Here is a 16,222-nt window from a genome sequence, read left to right as displayed (position 1 = left end):
AATTTACGTAAACATAATTATGACATACTTTATTACACAATCATGCCACACAACTTAAGCTCTATCTGTTTTAACTTCTTTGTAATTTTCACATTCTCTTAACAAACTTTCCACCAAAACGACGAAAACAGTTGCTCGCTTTGTTTTAAGCTTTTACCTAGTCCCCTCTTCTCTACCCCCACAGGATTAGCTGACGGCGACGTCAGAAATTCCGTTACTCAACTAAACGATTCCCGATCTCATTTAACGGCTGTTAAAAACTCAGGACCACAGAAATGACAGCACTACTCATCAGCCAATAATAAGAACCACAATCCGACGAAATTTGCTCTCATCCTCACCCTCTTTTTCTGTTTCTCTATCTCTCTTCTCTGCAAAAGAAGGTCTGCTCAGTGAGTACTTTAATTTAAGGGAAAGGAAATTTCTGAAATTCTTGTTCAGAGCTTCTGTTATAGAATTGAAGATAAAGATATTTCATTATTTTTGTGTACGATCGAGGAGGGTCAGCGAGCTCAAATACTAATAATTGAGTTCGAAATTTAATATTTAGCTAATTCGCATATATAGAATCTAGGCTATTGTTATTGAATAAAGCCTACATCTATATATGGTATATAAGTGAGAAGAATTGATGGGAAGGTATTTGAGGAAGTGCAAGGGAATTGGAAAGGTGCCAATTATGGAGGTGTCAGATGATGTAGATTTGGACGTGCCGACTACGACGACGAAAAAAAGGAAGATATCAAGTGATGGAGATGTGAAGCTCATATCTCCTGCTCTACTTCGCTGCCGAAGTCACACCGGAGTCGGAGATACGCCGGCCGGAAATTTGGTTTCTCCGTCGGGTTCGGTCAATTTAAAGGAGAATGATGATGATTCTAACTTAGATCACGATTTAGCGTCTTGTTGTTCAAGGAATGGATCAACGGAGGTAACAAAGAGCAACGCGAAATCCCTAGATCTGAATGTACGACGCTTCTGAGTATAACTTACTTAGAATTCAATTTTCTCCTATATGGATATATATGTGTGAATATATATAGTATATATAAGTGTATTTTGCATTTAAAATCAGGATATGTTGAATATATGTGAAACTTGAATTTTGAATCTTCTGTAATGCAGGAGAACAATGTGGTAGCGTCTGCAGAAAGGTAAATAGTGTTATTATTAAATTTGTTTTTTCCAATTCAAAATTCAAAAAAAAAAAAATACTGTAATTTATTTCAACATTTATACGATTACCGGTATTTAATTTAAAACGTACTTTTTGCAGTAAAGAGGCGAAATTATCAAGCGAGCGTGAACGAACGCCGGAGAAAATGCCGTCTGAAAAAGAGATTGAAGATTTTTTTGCAGTTCGCCAGAAAGCTATATTTAAACGATTTAGAGAAAAGTACATTTCCCTCTCTCTTTTCTGGCCTTTTGTTTTTGTTTCCTTTTATGTTTTTTCCTCTGGCTTTTGTTAACTTTCAACAATATTTTTCCAAATTGACAAAAGAAAAAAAAAATTCAAACTATTCAATTTTTTTTTTAATTACGTAATTATGAAGATCATAATGAATGTGTGTAATTGGTAAAGGTACAACTTCGACTTTGAGAAGGAGGAGCCATTGGAAGGTCGCTACGAATGGGTTCGAATAGGAAGTTGAAGACTGACCACAACAGTATCAGTTGCTGCTTCTTTATTTATTTTTGCTGGTACTACACCAATACCTTGTTTAGGTGTTCATGCTTTTCTTTCCTAAATACTAATAATTATTCTTTTGTCTTTTTTAATTGAGGACTAGGATTTTGGAGATGAACAATTAATATGGATTAACAATGTAGGCAGCTCGCATCCAGCTTTCTTCGTCTTCAATTCATATATATTAGGATTAATTTACTAATTTTCTCCGCCATAAAATTATATTTATTTAAATGAAGCGATACTTAATCCTCTAACTCTGATCCAGTGACTATTTTATCTTTTTATTTTTGTCCAAAATAAGTGTCCATTTACATAATCAAGAAGGAATTAATTTTATTTTTTTCAAAATTTGCACTTATTTACATATTTTAATGTGTCAAGATAACAATTAATTAAGTTTAATTTAGTAAATACATTTTTTTTTCTTTAGGAGTTTGTATTTTCTTAATGCCAAAGGTAAAATGGTCATTTATTATAGACCGGACGGAGTAATATATAGGACTAGAAGCCACTAAGTTCTGCAAGCAGTAGAAGAGATACCATATGAGATGGAAGTGAAAGTGAGAGTGACAGCAACAAATAAACAATATGTAGAAACAGCGCCAACAGAGCTTGCCGTATAAGTTACGGACACCTATTCAAAGAACGGGACGCCCCCATGTGGATATGAGTTTTCTGGTCCCTTCACCTATACTCATTTTCATCACAAAGTAAAAGATGTACTTGCTCAATTGGGAATTATTATTACCACATTTTCATCACAAAGTAAAATATGTACTTATACAATGTAGTTGTTTTATGTACGAAAGCCAATTGGCGATGCAGTTTTCTTGCCCAATTGGATAGGACTAAGGACATATGAATGAGGTGTAGTGCAAGAATTGTAAAATTAGTATATAGACTCTGAAAATTACACTAATTACAGTTATTTTATTTTATTCTTTTAACTTTTCTGGGTGTGTCATTGTGTATTTAGAAGCATGAAACGATGTTTTCTTTTTTCTCTTTGGCATGATGCGCCGGATGTGATTAGCTTAGTAATGATGACAACTTATTTAATTTATCGAATAAATAGGAATTACGTAGTTGAAAAGTCAAGATTAGCTAGCTGAGAGATCATACTACTAAAGATTAATCTCTGTAATCTGTGAGTTGGGATCCCAATAAAGGAAAGCAATATAACAGCATTAATAACTGTTTCGTTAAATTCTTGGGATTAATCACCCCGAAAAGGCATAGAGCTGCTTTCGGAAACAATCTCTCTACTCCTTCGGATAGGGGTAAGATCTGCGTACCCACTATCCTCCTAGACATCACTAATGAGATTTTCCTGGGCCGTTGTTATTGTATTTAATAGACTTTTGGCCATGGGCGGTCCTTCCATAAAGCAAGTAAATCAATCGCTATGTATATTTGTGGGGGCCTTATTTTTTGTTACACCTAATAGACTATGTATAAGTTTAAAAAAGAGTTTTGTAAAGTGAACAAGTTTGATTTCTTTCTTTAACAAATACAAAGAAGAAGAATTTGCAACTGCTATGATTTCTACCAAGGAAATTGCACTTGAAAAGGAATATCGAACCTGAATTACGTAAGAAACATGCGATATATAAGAAGTAACAATTTGATGCGAATGTTGATAATGAAATCTCAAAATCTTTCGAAGTGCTCTTTAGAGTTGATTACTTTTATACATAATAGACAAGACTATTTTCACTTCAAAATAGATTTTGAACAATTCGAAGCATATGAAAATATTTTTAGTTTTCTATTTGACAGTAGAAACTAAGATCGCTAGATGTTGAAAATTTTAAAAAATATTGCGTTAATCTTGAATATTCCTTAAAACATAATAATCAATTAGATATTGATGGTTTAGATATATTTTCTGAACTAAAAGTATTAAGAAAAATAGTACAATTAGAAGAAAAAAGTTTAATTGATATACTTAATCAAATAAAAAGATTTATTTTTTTTCTAAACGTCTAAATTACTTATGGAATAATGTCCATAACTCATGTTACCGTTGCTTCAACGGAAAGAAGTTTTCAAAATTAAAATTGAATTTTTTTTACCTAAGAATAACAATGTCACAAGAAAGATTGAATGGATTAACTATATTGTCAATTGAGAAATACTTATTAGGAGTTATTGATTATAAGACAATTATTAATAATTTTGTATCTAAGAAAAACTAACAAAAATAGACTTCAAATAAATAATAAAAAAAATTAAAAAATTAAGGCCACTTATAAAGTTTGGCTTTAGGCCACAAAATTTGTCGGGCCGCCCCTGCTTTTTGCCGTCTAATATAAAAGAGCTCAACTTTTGTAGTCATGAAGTTAAGATGAACTACAACATGAGGTAAATTTTTGATATTCTAAAATTGTATTTCCTCCGTGCAATTTGCTTGTTCATGTTTTAAGAAGCAATTAATAAAATAATAATTTTATTATATTACCTATAATTATAATATGTTGTGCAATGTATTGAAAATTATTAGTATAAGAGTAAAATAAGTACAGATATAAAGTATTTCTTGGTTTTTCAAACAGGACCTGTAAAAGTGATAGTACATTTTTTTAGTATACTACCCGCTCCGATTCACAATAAATGTCCAATTTGCTTTTTTATTTTGGTTCAAAAAAAGTGTCCAATTATGTAATCAATAAAGAATTCAATTTGTTTTTACAAAATAATCCCTATGTACATATTCCTAAAAAGTTTTCTTACTCCTCACGTTAAATGTTTAATTAGGAGTAGTTTAGCCATAGTAGATATCTTTGTATAGAATTTAGTATTTTTTAATGGGCGTGCTAAAAGTAAATTGGACACTGAACAAACAAAAATTGACAAAGGGAGTAATAAATAACCTGCTATATTTAGCAAAAATTGTTAATGGGAAAAAAATATTTTAAATAATTCAATGCCAATAGTGGTTGCCATCATTTACTACGCTAGCATTCTTCTTGGATCTGGTGAATATTGCTAGACCTTTCTTGTTTAGGGTACTGTCCTACTTCTACTTTGAGTAGCTGAGAATGAATTTTCAATACCTTAGGTATTCCTAAATAGGTGTATTAATTATCAGACTGGATTAAAGCCTGAGACTCGTTATTAATGAACCTCTCTGGAGATGTGCCCCTTAATTCAGTTATTAAAAAAGCTTCAGCTATATTTATTATGAGTACTATTATTCATACCAAAAATGGGAATGAAATGCTGCTCCTTCTGGTGTTCATTTTTGGCCCTGCTATCAACTGGAGTATCTCATTAATTAGTTGGATTCTCCAAATAATTTAACTGTCACAACTTTCCTATTTAATCCGAACTAAAAAATGTGTATGCTTTGAAACTGAAGCAGGTATTCCTTTTGGGAATTCATCTTTTCTATGCTAAGCAACAATAAAATCACTAATCTCCTTGAATTTATTAAGTTTACCCTCACATAACAGGAAATAAATCACCATCTAAGAAACAAAGGCAGTAGGACTGTGTTGACCAATAAGCATTTCTGGAACTGGCAAAGTTGCAACAACATTTTGGGCTATACATGGAACAAGTGTCCCATCACCAGTTGAGCTTTAGCCCACATATTTTAACCAAATACTACATTTGCACCAAAAAAATGTCATAGAGACCTTGGGAAAACCCATCTTGAAACAATAGATAGAAATATCCCTAGGTACTTTTCCCATCTGTTTAAACCTTAGTGGACAAAATTGCACGTCAATTATGTTGATGGGAGGTAACAGACACTCGCTGGAATAGTAGTCTAGCTAGAGGAAGTGTCAAAGTAAACCAGCACAGTTCTTGTACTTGGGAGAGCATCAATATACAGCATGAAAAACAATCTAGGGAGGAGCAGAAGAATGCAACTTTTATAATTACTTTCAATTTGCCTTTTCTGATATTTGAAGAATTAACAAGATTACATACAATAATCACCTTTCTGTATTAATCAACAGCTGCATAAGTAAGAGATTCAAGCATTGTAGATTTCCCTTAGTACTACTAAAACCTTGTTTGCTACTTCTTGACCAAAAAGCCTAGGGAAGCTTGATTCAAGATCTATCTCAATTGTCTTATTCTTAATTATTTTATCCCTCTTTGCCAAAGCTGTACTTTCATCCTCTGTCAATTTTCTCTCAGCACAAGCACACAGATCCAACCATGTCTCCAACATTACCTTAGCAACAGGACTTATGTGGTCCTGAATAATCTCATCAATGCGAACGGCCTGAGAAGCTTCGGTTTCTATGGAAACCAAGATAGCTGACGGAGAGACAACAGCTCGGATATATAGAGATGAAGAGAAGTAAGGCTTCACCTCAGGTAGCTTCTCGAGAAGTTGTCTCTGTTCGTCTAATTGTGTTTCCTCGTAAAAGGTTTTAAGGTAATCAGGATGTTGGACGAGGTCCTTTCGTGGAGGTAGATCAAGAATGAGGATGAGAGATGTTGGACTGCTGCGGATGACTTCGATTAAGAAGTTTGGTGCATCAGTTGAAGGTCTCAAATAGGCGGAGAGGCTTGTAATGTTCAAGGCTCCACCTGTGGGCAAGTCGCAGTGAACCCAACTACCCAGTATGAAATCAACCTGTCACACATTAGAAAGGCAAAATGTTGACTTCGCATGTATTCCTGATGCTAGTAAAAAGCAACAAGATTCATGGAGCTTGAAGGAAAAAGCAAGAAGCGAAGCGCACAATTTGAAAAATTCCAAACGTATATGAATTTAAGGCTTTAAGAATATGCAATTATAATAACTAATTTCATCATCTCATATACAATAAGGCCTATATTAATCTACTCGTCAAAGTTGAGATTCCCAAGAACCTATTGTTTCTTGTTTGGATCATATTGCCTTCACTTTTTTAAACCCCACACTCCCCTGAAGCGCATTTCTTGACTGAAGCAATAACCCCCCCGCTTCGAATCGCTTCAAGCGACGAAGCAATAGCTTTTAATAAACACATCAAGCGATGAAGCGAAAGCTTTTAATAAACATCGGATGCTAGAATGACAAGAACTGCTTTATTAGACGATTTTTCAACTTGTGTAAAAGTTGAAATCATTTACTGCATGTTCCCAAAAGTATCTTATATAAAACACGTGTTAGAAATAGAATATCAAATCACAAAGAGAAACAAGACCTAACGAAGAACTGTAGAGCAGTCAATGAAACTATTGATTAAGCTGATAAATGACGGAATAAGAACTTATGAGTAGACACCAGATCAAAATTCAGGAATGAATAAGTACAGGAAGATCAGATTGTGGTCAAAGTTACTTCCTTAAGCCTTAAGTGGAACTAACTCGATGCTCTATAAGACTTCCTGTTTACATTTTCCACCTTGCTCTTGCACTCCTGATGTATACTTCAATAAGAATATATCAAGTAAAAGCAACTCTACACCAGCACTGAAGACTACAAACTATGCAATTGGATAATTCTGAAACGAAGTCCAGCCAGGATAGTGTCCGCACCAAGTATAACCGTATTGATTATATCAATTTTGAGGGTACTAATAACCCATCGTAGTACAAATTTTAGAGCTAGAAGGGTCTTTTTTCATCTGCACACATAGGGGCATCTCCAATACAAGTTGAACCTTAAACTGTTCCTATTTAGTGGTAAGCAGAAAATTGCTTGAATTCACCATAATCACAGAGGAACGCTGCAAAATTCAACGAACACCTTATGTAACTTTGTAGAGGAATAACCAATCCCAAGTTCAAATGGAGACAAAATCCCTACTTATGTTCAATATGATCCTCGTATATAGATAAAGGCATGGAGATAACAAAATTACATTTGCTGCTCTTCTTAAACTTGCACTTGGCTTTTCAATTTGTGTTCTTACTCCTAAATGGCTGAAATTAAATTAGCATAATGAATAAGAAAGCTCACACTTACGTAAGCACAATTTGGCATGGTTTTAAATCCTCTTAATCAAGCCAAACCGACTAAAGTTAGATGATTAGAGTTCATACTTATACAAGAATGGGATTTATCAATCATATTGTAATAAATCTCAAATGCACAACATCATGTGGAAAATATAATAAAGCAAAGAGGTCCAGAAGATTCTCTTTTCTCTTTGTTATCTTCACCATGTAAATTTAACAGTGAAGGAGAGGAGGATTGGTTCTCACATAGGAGCCGTGCTGCATTCTATTGGAAGCAACATCATGATCAAGGGAAATGCTGAGAAGAACAATTTATTCAATAAAGTCTCAAGTCCCAACATCCTCCAAAAAGGAAAGGACCAATTCCGTGGATGCTGTTCAAGTTGAATTTGCTTATTGTCCTTCCAAGATATCCTCCAACAACATTTATAAGTATAGTTAAATTAATACCAAAATCCACACTTAGTCTCTACAAAAAGAATAGTGAATGTAATATTCATCATCCCTTGTAAAAAGCTCACTTGGTGATTAATACAAATTTTAGTTACCAACAACTACAACAAATCCAGTGTAATCCCACAAACACTACGCAGACCTTACCCTCAACTTGTAAAGACAGAGAGGCTGTTTCCGGCAGACCCTCGGCTCAAGGAACAGTGAAAATAAGAACAGTGAAAATAAAGCACAAACTTTAGTTGCCAAAAAAAAAAAATGCAATATTCCATCTCTTCCATTTTACATAGTGAATGGGTCAAAATTAGATCAGAGAAATTCGGCAAGCGGAGACGTAAGGCCGAGGTCGGACAATCATCAATAAAGCCAAGGCCGGACAAGCCGAGGTCGGACAATCATCAATAAGGCCGAGGTAGGACAGGCCAAGGTTGGACAAGCCGAGGTCGGGCAGTGATGAAACTAGTCTGCTGTGGAATCCTCAAAAGGAATATTCTACTGAATACTCCCTCTAATTGTACCTTTTCTTTTAGGGTTTTTCTAGGAATACCCCTTATAAATAGGAAGGGAGGACTTCCCAAGGGGGCTCTCGGGCTCTTTCCTTTTCCCTCTCTCTAGAATATATGTAAACACATCTCTCTAAAGAGATAGGAGGATCTATGATCCCAGACCTTCATCAGATCCAACAAGGGTCCTAAGGTTCTTGTATTTGTCTATCATTCATCTTTATCAAATAAAAGAAGATCCGTCTCACTCAAGATTGAGTGAATCTTTTCCTTTATTTACATTTTATTGCCACTTAATGTTACTTAATGCATCTTTCTTTATGCTATTAAATCTGGCCATAATCACTGTCAACATTTATACTCGGCTATGTTTTTCTATTCATATTATTCATCTCGGATCTAGAGTTAATTATCCTTAACTAGGATTTACCCTTTATTTTCTTTGATTGATTTGTTCAAAAAGGTTTCAATATCTTTAGAGTCAAACAATTTGGCGCCATCTGTGGGGATTTTCTAGTTAGAATTTTAGTTTCCTCTAGATCTGGAATTCAATTCCAGTTCCACGTTCTGTTCATGGTAGATATTTCCTAGTACGGCTATCTAGCATAACATGGAAAGACGAAATAGCTTTCTTAAACTCTCTTTCGCTTCTGCAGCTTCAAATTTTTAATATACTATCCGTATAAGAGAATATTCGTACAACTTCCGTGTTCTTTAAATGCCAAATCAAAGGCGTTTCTTATCATTGGATAAATTTGATTATATATTTCAACTGTAGAGAACAGATAAGTGACTTCAAGGACTTACGAGTTCAATTGTCTTAAATAAAAAGAGCTTGGACATAGAAGTTAAAAAACTTCCAAGTTACAAAGATGGAAGGGCTGCAATTGCACAAAACGAACTCAAGAAAATGACAGCCCATAGAACGCCAAAGTGGAAAAAGAGGGCAGATGGAGCAATCTTAACTTTATGTTTGAAATATCATAATATGCTATCTGTACAACAAAAAAAAAACTTTACTAAAACGGACAGCCACGCCAAAATTGGTAGCGGCCACTGAAAGCATAACCGGAGAAGGGAATATGGTCACTCCTCTCCACTAGTCGACCGATCAAATCGAGGTAACGGACGCTTTTATTTTGTTTTAACTGACTATTTCTCTAAGTGGAATAGAAGCAGAAGCAAACTGGGACTCCCCCAGGAAATACATCATATTCTCCCATGCAAGCAAAATTAAGCAAACTGGGACTCCCCAGGAAATACATCATATTCTCAAATGCAAGCAAAATTAAGCAAACTAGGACTCCCCCAAGAAATACATCATATTCTCCAATGCCAGCAAAATTAAGCAAACTGGGACTCCCCAGGAAATACGTCATATTCTCCAATGCTAGCAAAATTAAGCAAATTGGGACTCCCCCAGGGAACACCCTTTAAGGCCAAGGGCCTTCGCCAAAAAGAAGTGTTCGACATCGACCAAACAATGACGGGTTAACATTTCGATAAGTTCGAAATAACACCCTTTAAGGCCAAGGGCCTTCGCCAAAAAGAAGAGTTCGACATCGACCAAACGATGACGGGTTAACATTTTGATAAGTTCGAAATAACACCCTTTAAGGCCAAGGGTCGTCGCCAAAAAAGAATAGGTCGACCCCTACGGCCAAGGGCCATCGCCAAAAAGAAGAGTTCGACATCGACCAAACGACGACGGGTTAACATTTCAATAAGTTCGAAATAACACCCAAGGGCCTTCGCCAAAAAGGAGTTCGACATCGACCAAACGACGACGGGTTAACATTTCGATAAGTTCGAAATAACACCCTTTAAGGCCAAGGGCCTTCGCCAAAAAGAAGAGTTCGGCATTGACCAAATGACGACGGGTTAACATTTCGACAAGTTCGAAATAACACCCTTTAAGGCCAAGGGACGCCGCCAAAAAAGAATAGGTCGACCCCTACGGCCAAGGGCCATCGCCAAAAAGAAGAATTCGGCCTCGTCCGAACAAACATTCGGCCTCTTCCGAACCAACTTTCGGCCTCGTCCGAATCGACCTTACGACCAAGAGCCATCGCCAAAAAAGAGGGGCTCGACCGTTACGGCCAAGGGCCGTCGCCAAAAAAGAATAGGTCGACCCCTACGGCCAAGGGCCATCACCAAAAGGAAGAATTCAGCCTCGTCCGAAACAACATTCGGTCTCGTCCGGTTGACCTTGCGGCCAAGAGCCATCGCCAAAAAATAGGGGCTCGACCCTTACGGCCAAGGGCCGTTTCCAAAAAAGAATAGGTCGACCCCTACGGCCAAGGGCCATCGCCAAAAAGAAGAATTCGGCCTCGTCCGAACCAACATTCGGCCTCGTCCGAAACAACATTCGGCCTCGTCCGAATCGACCTTACGGCCAAGAGCCATCGCCAAAAAAGAGGGGCTCGACCCTTACGGCCAAAGGCCGTCGCCAAAAAAGAATAGGTTGACCCTACGGCCTAGGGCCATCGCCAAAAGGAAGAATTTGGCCTTGACCGAAACAATATTCGGCCTCGTCCGAACCAACATTCGGCCTCGTCCGAAACAACATTCGGCCTCGTCCGAATCGGCCTTGCGGCCAAGAGCCATCGTCAAAAAAGAGGGGCTCGACCTATACGACCAAGGGCCGTCGCCAAAAAAGAATAGGTCGACCCCTACGGCCAAGGGCCATCGCCAAAAAGAAGAATTCGGCCTCGACCGAAACAACATTCGGCCTCGTCCGAATCGACCTTCGGCCTCGTCCGAATCAACCTTCGGCCTCGACCAAATAAACTTTCAGCCTCGTCCGAATCAACCTTCGGCCTCGTTCGAACCACGATGGGTTAACATTTCGACAAGCTCGAAATAACACCCTTTAAGGCCAAAGGCCTTCGCTAAAAAGAAGGGTTCAACCTCGATCGAACGGTGACGGGTCAATATTTCGATAAGATCGAAATAATACCCTCTAAGGCCATGGGCCTTCGCCAAAAAGAAGAGTCCGACCTTGATCGGACAACGACGGGATGATATTTCGATAAAAGTTCGAAAACGCACCCTCGGGGCTACGAGCCATCGCCAAAGAGAATTCGAAATTTTCCTAAGACCAAGTACCGTCAGAAAATATAAAGGGAAAGAAAGACCGGGACTCGCCACACGGGAATCTACCTTGCACCAAAGTCGCGAAAAGCAAAAACACAAAAAAGTACAAGGCGAATAACAACAAAAAATTCTTCTTTATACAAAGTCACTGCGCAAATAGTTGCGGATTACATACGGCCTGGATCAATAGTCAAAACAGACAGCTATCTTTTCACTCGGCGTCACTATCACCACCCTCTTCACCACCTCTCCAAGAAATTCTCCCTGGGCATCGGCACCCTCAGCCACAATCCATACTAGTCAACCTCTCCATCCGAATTTCTCGAATTGTGATTAATGAAGTTCGCTCACCGAGCTCAACCAAGAGACGACCTCGATAAACGGAAGGACTAACTGTATGGGTCAAAATTAGATCAGAGAAATTCAGCACACGGAGACGTAAGGCCGAGGTCGGACAATCATCAATAAAACTAAGGTCGGACAGGCTAAGGTCGGACAAGCCGAGGTCGGACAATCATCAATAAGGCCGAGGTCGGACAGGCCAAGGTCGGACAAGACGAGGTGGGCAGTGATGAAACAACTAGTCTGCTGTGGAATCCTCAAAAGGAATATTCTACTGAATACTCCCTCTAATTGTACCTTTTCTTTTAGGGTTTTTCTAGGAATACCCCTTATATATAGGAAGGGAGGACTTCCCAAGGGGGCTCTCGGGCTCTTTCCTTCTCCCTCTCTCTAGAATATATGTAAACACATCTCTCTAAAGAGATAGGAGGATCTATGATCCCAGACCTTCATCAGATCCAACAAGGGTCCTAAGGTTCTTGTATTTGTCTATCATTCATCTTTATCAAATAAAAGAAGATCCGTCCCACTCAAGATTGAGTGAATCTTTTCCTTTATTTACATTTTATTGCCACTTAATGTTACTTAATGCATCTTTCTTTATGCTATTAAATCTGGTCATAATCACTGTCAACATTTATACTCGGCTATGTTTTTCTATTCATATTATTCATCTCGGATCTAGAGTTAATTATCCTTAACTAGGATTTACCCTTCATTTTCTTTGATTGATTTGTTCAAAAAGGTTTCAATATATTTTGAGTCAAACACATAGCATTCTTTCCTTTCTGTTTAAAAATGAATGTCACTTTTTTATATTTGGAAATTCTTTAATTTTAAACTGTGCATTTGATCCTTCATGACATCCTATTATAGCCATAAAAAATTATCCTGGCACAGGGGCTAAGTTAGAGTTTAGGTTAAGGGTTCGGCCGAACTTAATAGCTTTGGGCCAAACCATATACTTGTGTTAGAAAATCCATTGAATACATTCAAATTATTAATTTAAAACTCAATAACTTAAAAGGACTAGAATCCTCGAGTTATAAGCTTCAAATTCTGGCTCCGCATATATCACTTGACATGTCTAAAACCATAAATTCTAAGTTATTTTGGCCTTAAACTCTGTACTCAGCCAAACACCGCAATATAAACTGTGCTCTTCAATAAAGTAGTATTCACATATAAGTAGTGGAGGTTAAATGAGGGGTACCTGGGAAGAGGAGTGGCCAGATCTGACATAGAGAGAAGCATGAGCAGTAGCAGTCGAATTCTCAAAGTACTGCACGTTAGAAGGCAGAGTACAAGGCAGAAGAGCTGTTCCAAGCCGATTCTCCACAGTCGATATAAGTTCAACCATCAACTCCCTATGTGGGACCGACACGTAAGGAAATTCCTTCAATTTCGACTTGTTTTCATTCTGCTGTTCCATGTATTTTGAGGATGAACAAGATAAACTTTTTCTGAGGAAAACAGAGCGAGAAGAAGAAGGGAGTAATGGCTGAATTGAAGCGAATAATTGGGCAGAGGATATTGAAATAGCCATAGCAAATTGTTCACTGCTTTTTCTTTTCTTCAAATAAAAATGAGGAACGTGACGTGTGGGACTTTTGTTCCGTCTCAACTCCCATCCACTTGCAACTTGTTTGGAGGGTACTTATTGTTACTTTAAATATATTTTTATCGGTTTATTTTAATTAATTTTTTTATTGTTCATAATATTTATTTATTTTAAATATAAAAAAATTATTTTTTTTTTAAGTTGGACTTGGAGTAAAGAACCAATAAGTGTTTGTTATATTTCTAATAAATAAATTAAGATTAATATAGTTAATTTTATTGTTAATTAATTCTAAAGGTGAATTTCTTAATATGTATGAAAACAGTCAAATCAATTAAAGTGGACCGGAGAGAGTAATATTTATTTTAATTTTTCCTTAAATTTCATTGTATCGTATCGTTAAATTCGACGTTACATAGTGATGAAAAATATGACTCTATGGAACGACTAATTTGATGTGGTTGCGTCATTCCTTTATTCTTTTTTCTCATCTTGCCCCTCCTTATTATTAAACAATCTTATTTTATCTTTTACTCTACCTTTTTATATAATAATTCTATCTTGTACCTTACTTTTTCTTTAGAATATTGCAAGTTTATTCTTCATATTATTGGTGCATGACATCATGAAACGATGACAAATAATACAATCTATCCAAATATTATATACATTATAATAATATAGTACAATACAATATAATATTATACTATACATTACAAAAGATACATAACAACCATCCAAATAAGCAGTTAGCAATTAGTAATTGCACTCCAAGATATTTATTGGCGATTTTGTTAAATTATTTAAATATTAAGATTGATAATAATATCTACATGTTGAAAGAGTATTGGTATGAAATAATGAAAAGTAAAATCAATATTAATACCAAATATATGTGTGTAAAATTAACCATGTCTTATATATGATTGCATATAAACGTCTGTCATTTCATTAAGTTAATAATAATATATCTTTTTCCTTAGTTTATAAGTTTTAAAACTAAATTATTTGTTTGATATAAGCACTGAGTGTGAATATTTATTTTCCTATTAGTTATTTGCTCTGTCCCATTTTGATCTCGCTTTAATTCAAAGAAATTATTCCAAAATAATTGTTACTTTAGGAGTTCAAGATTAAATTTGTTAATTATTTTCTATAATACCCTTTAATAGTTTTCTTAATACTAGTTCAATTTTCAAAAAATAGTTAATAGGGATAACAAAATAAACTATATCTTTTATTTATTATTTTCTTAATAAATATGAAAAGAGCTAAAGCAGTTAAAATAAAGACTAAAATAAAACACATAAAGTAACATGTACGGTTCACTGATTAATGTCGGAAAGAAACATTGACTGTTGCTTTAATGTAACGTGAGACATAAAATAGTATTCCGTCCGTTTTAATTTATGTGAATCTATTTGATTTTAAGAAAAAATTAAGACTTTTGGAATTTGTGGTTCTAAATAAGTCAAAAAGGGGCTCAGAGTATTTGTGTGGTTATAAAAGCTTCTCATTAATAATAGAATTGTATGTTGAAGCTAAATTGTTATCAAATTTTGAAAGATGTCATTCTTTTTGGAACGGACAAAAAAAAAATAGGTTCACATAACAGTACTTAAAATAGTAGGTTCGTTTTTACGGTCTTCAAATATTTTGACTTTTAGGAATGATTATAAATGGAAATTATAAAACTTTATTACATTAGAAAGATTGTAATATGACAAAACACATATACTCTTTCCATTTATACGGAGTGACAATAAAATATCCAACCTTTGTTTGCTTAATTTAGCATTCTTTACACGTTTATCACATGGCTACTGCACAATCTTTATTATCTATTTGTCAAATAAACATAAATTCACGATCCAAATTAAGTCAATATTTTCCAATTTTTTTATAGTGATTTTTGAAATATTTTGCAGGAGAAGAATAATTAGCAAATTCAGAAATTGAATCACTTGAAGCAATTGCTTTTAATCAATGATATTTCCTTCGAGTTGCAAAGTTGACCGTTATGTTCTCTTCTTCTTCTTTTCTCTCTCCACCTATGGTAGCTCTATTGTATTTAAATTTTTATTGTTGTACCACTAAATAATTTCTAAAAAAATTGGCGTGAGATCATTTTTAATAAATTTTGTGAATTCTAAAACAATTACATATCTCATATATATAGCCAACATTGTCAGCCTCATAATTAGACGTCTTTTATAGTCAATATTGCAGGGGCGAATTCACAATTCAAATTATGGTTCATTGAACTCATGATCTCTTCGTTAACATGGATATTTTGAGTACATATTTCTTAGAATTAATCTAATATCATCTCCAAAAAGATTGAATGATGCACATGATTGAATGTTGAGTTATTTATCCAATATTAGTATACAAACACATCGTAAGATTCAAACCAATAATACTGTGATATTTTGAAAATCGAGATTTACGATCAAATCAATAATACTGTGATATTTTGAAATCGAGATTCAAATTCATAATACCGAATCTACGTTGGACAAAAAGCGAAAAAAGCAAAGACACCCTGAAACTATCATTTTTGCCCTCCGCTATTTTTTCGTAATAAATTATCCTTGCCGTCTAAAAATTGAACCACACTTGCTCCTTCTCACTAGCAGAATTCCAGCTCACATTTGACCTAAGTAA

The 16,222-nt window shown here is 35.5% G+C and overlaps 2 protein-coding genes and 1 long non-coding RNA gene across 5 annotated transcripts; 1 reads left to right on the top strand and 2 right to left on the bottom strand.

Annotated features, from left to right (window-relative positions):
• The first annotated feature begins 303 nt into the window (after nucleotides 1-303).
• LOC104239947 (cyclin-dependent kinase inhibitor 7-like) lies at nucleotides 304-1,889 on the top strand. 3 transcript variants are annotated; one of them, XM_009794701.2, is made up of 5 exons: nucleotides 304-967; nucleotides 1,126-1,154; nucleotides 1,277-1,396; nucleotides 1,583-1,701; nucleotides 1,791-1,889. In XM_009794701.2, the coding sequence occupies exons 1-4, from the start codon at nucleotides 632-634 to the stop codon at nucleotides 1,650-1,652; spliced, it is 555 nt and encodes a 184-aa protein (XP_009793003.1). In that variant the 5' UTR covers nucleotides 304-631; the 3' UTR covers nucleotides 1,653-1,701; nucleotides 1,791-1,889. The 3 variants fall into 3 exon arrangements, with proteins under 3 accessions (XP_009793003.1, XP_009793002.1, XP_009793001.1); XM_009794700.2 differs by having other exon boundaries at nucleotides 1,785-1,889; XM_009794699.2 differs by having other exon boundaries at nucleotides 1,583-1,889.
• A 3,656-nt stretch (nucleotides 1,890-5,545) lies between these two features.
• LOC104239946 (red chlorophyll catabolite reductase, chloroplastic) lies at nucleotides 5,546-13,621 on the bottom strand. The gene is made up of 2 exons (XM_009794698.2): nucleotides 13,208-13,621; nucleotides 5,546-6,287 (listed from the first exon to the last, which is right to left on the bottom strand). The coding sequence occupies exons 1-2, from the start codon at nucleotides 13,538-13,540 to the stop codon at nucleotides 5,676-5,678; spliced, it is 945 nt and encodes a 314-aa protein (XP_009793000.1). The 5' UTR covers nucleotides 13,541-13,621; the 3' UTR covers nucleotides 5,546-5,675.
• Nucleotides 6,754-7,840, bottom strand: LOC138877144 (uncharacterized). Its single transcript, XR_011402473.1, has 2 exons — nucleotides 7,504-7,840; nucleotides 6,754-7,368 (listed from the first exon to the last, which is right to left on the bottom strand). It is a non-coding gene; the product is annotated as an uncharacterized lncRNA (long non-coding RNA).
• Nucleotides 13,622-16,222: the final 2,601 nt, after the last annotated feature.

Source organism: Nicotiana sylvestris, chromosome 9 (genome assembly GCF_000393655.2).
Source record: "Nicotiana sylvestris chromosome 9, ASM39365v2, whole genome shotgun sequence".
In the NCBI taxonomy this organism is placed as follows: domain Eukaryota; kingdom Viridiplantae; phylum Streptophyta; class Magnoliopsida; order Solanales; family Solanaceae; genus Nicotiana; species Nicotiana sylvestris.
The sequence above is the reverse complement of the archived record's forward strand: the minus strand, read 5'-3'. Positions and strand labels throughout refer to the sequence as shown.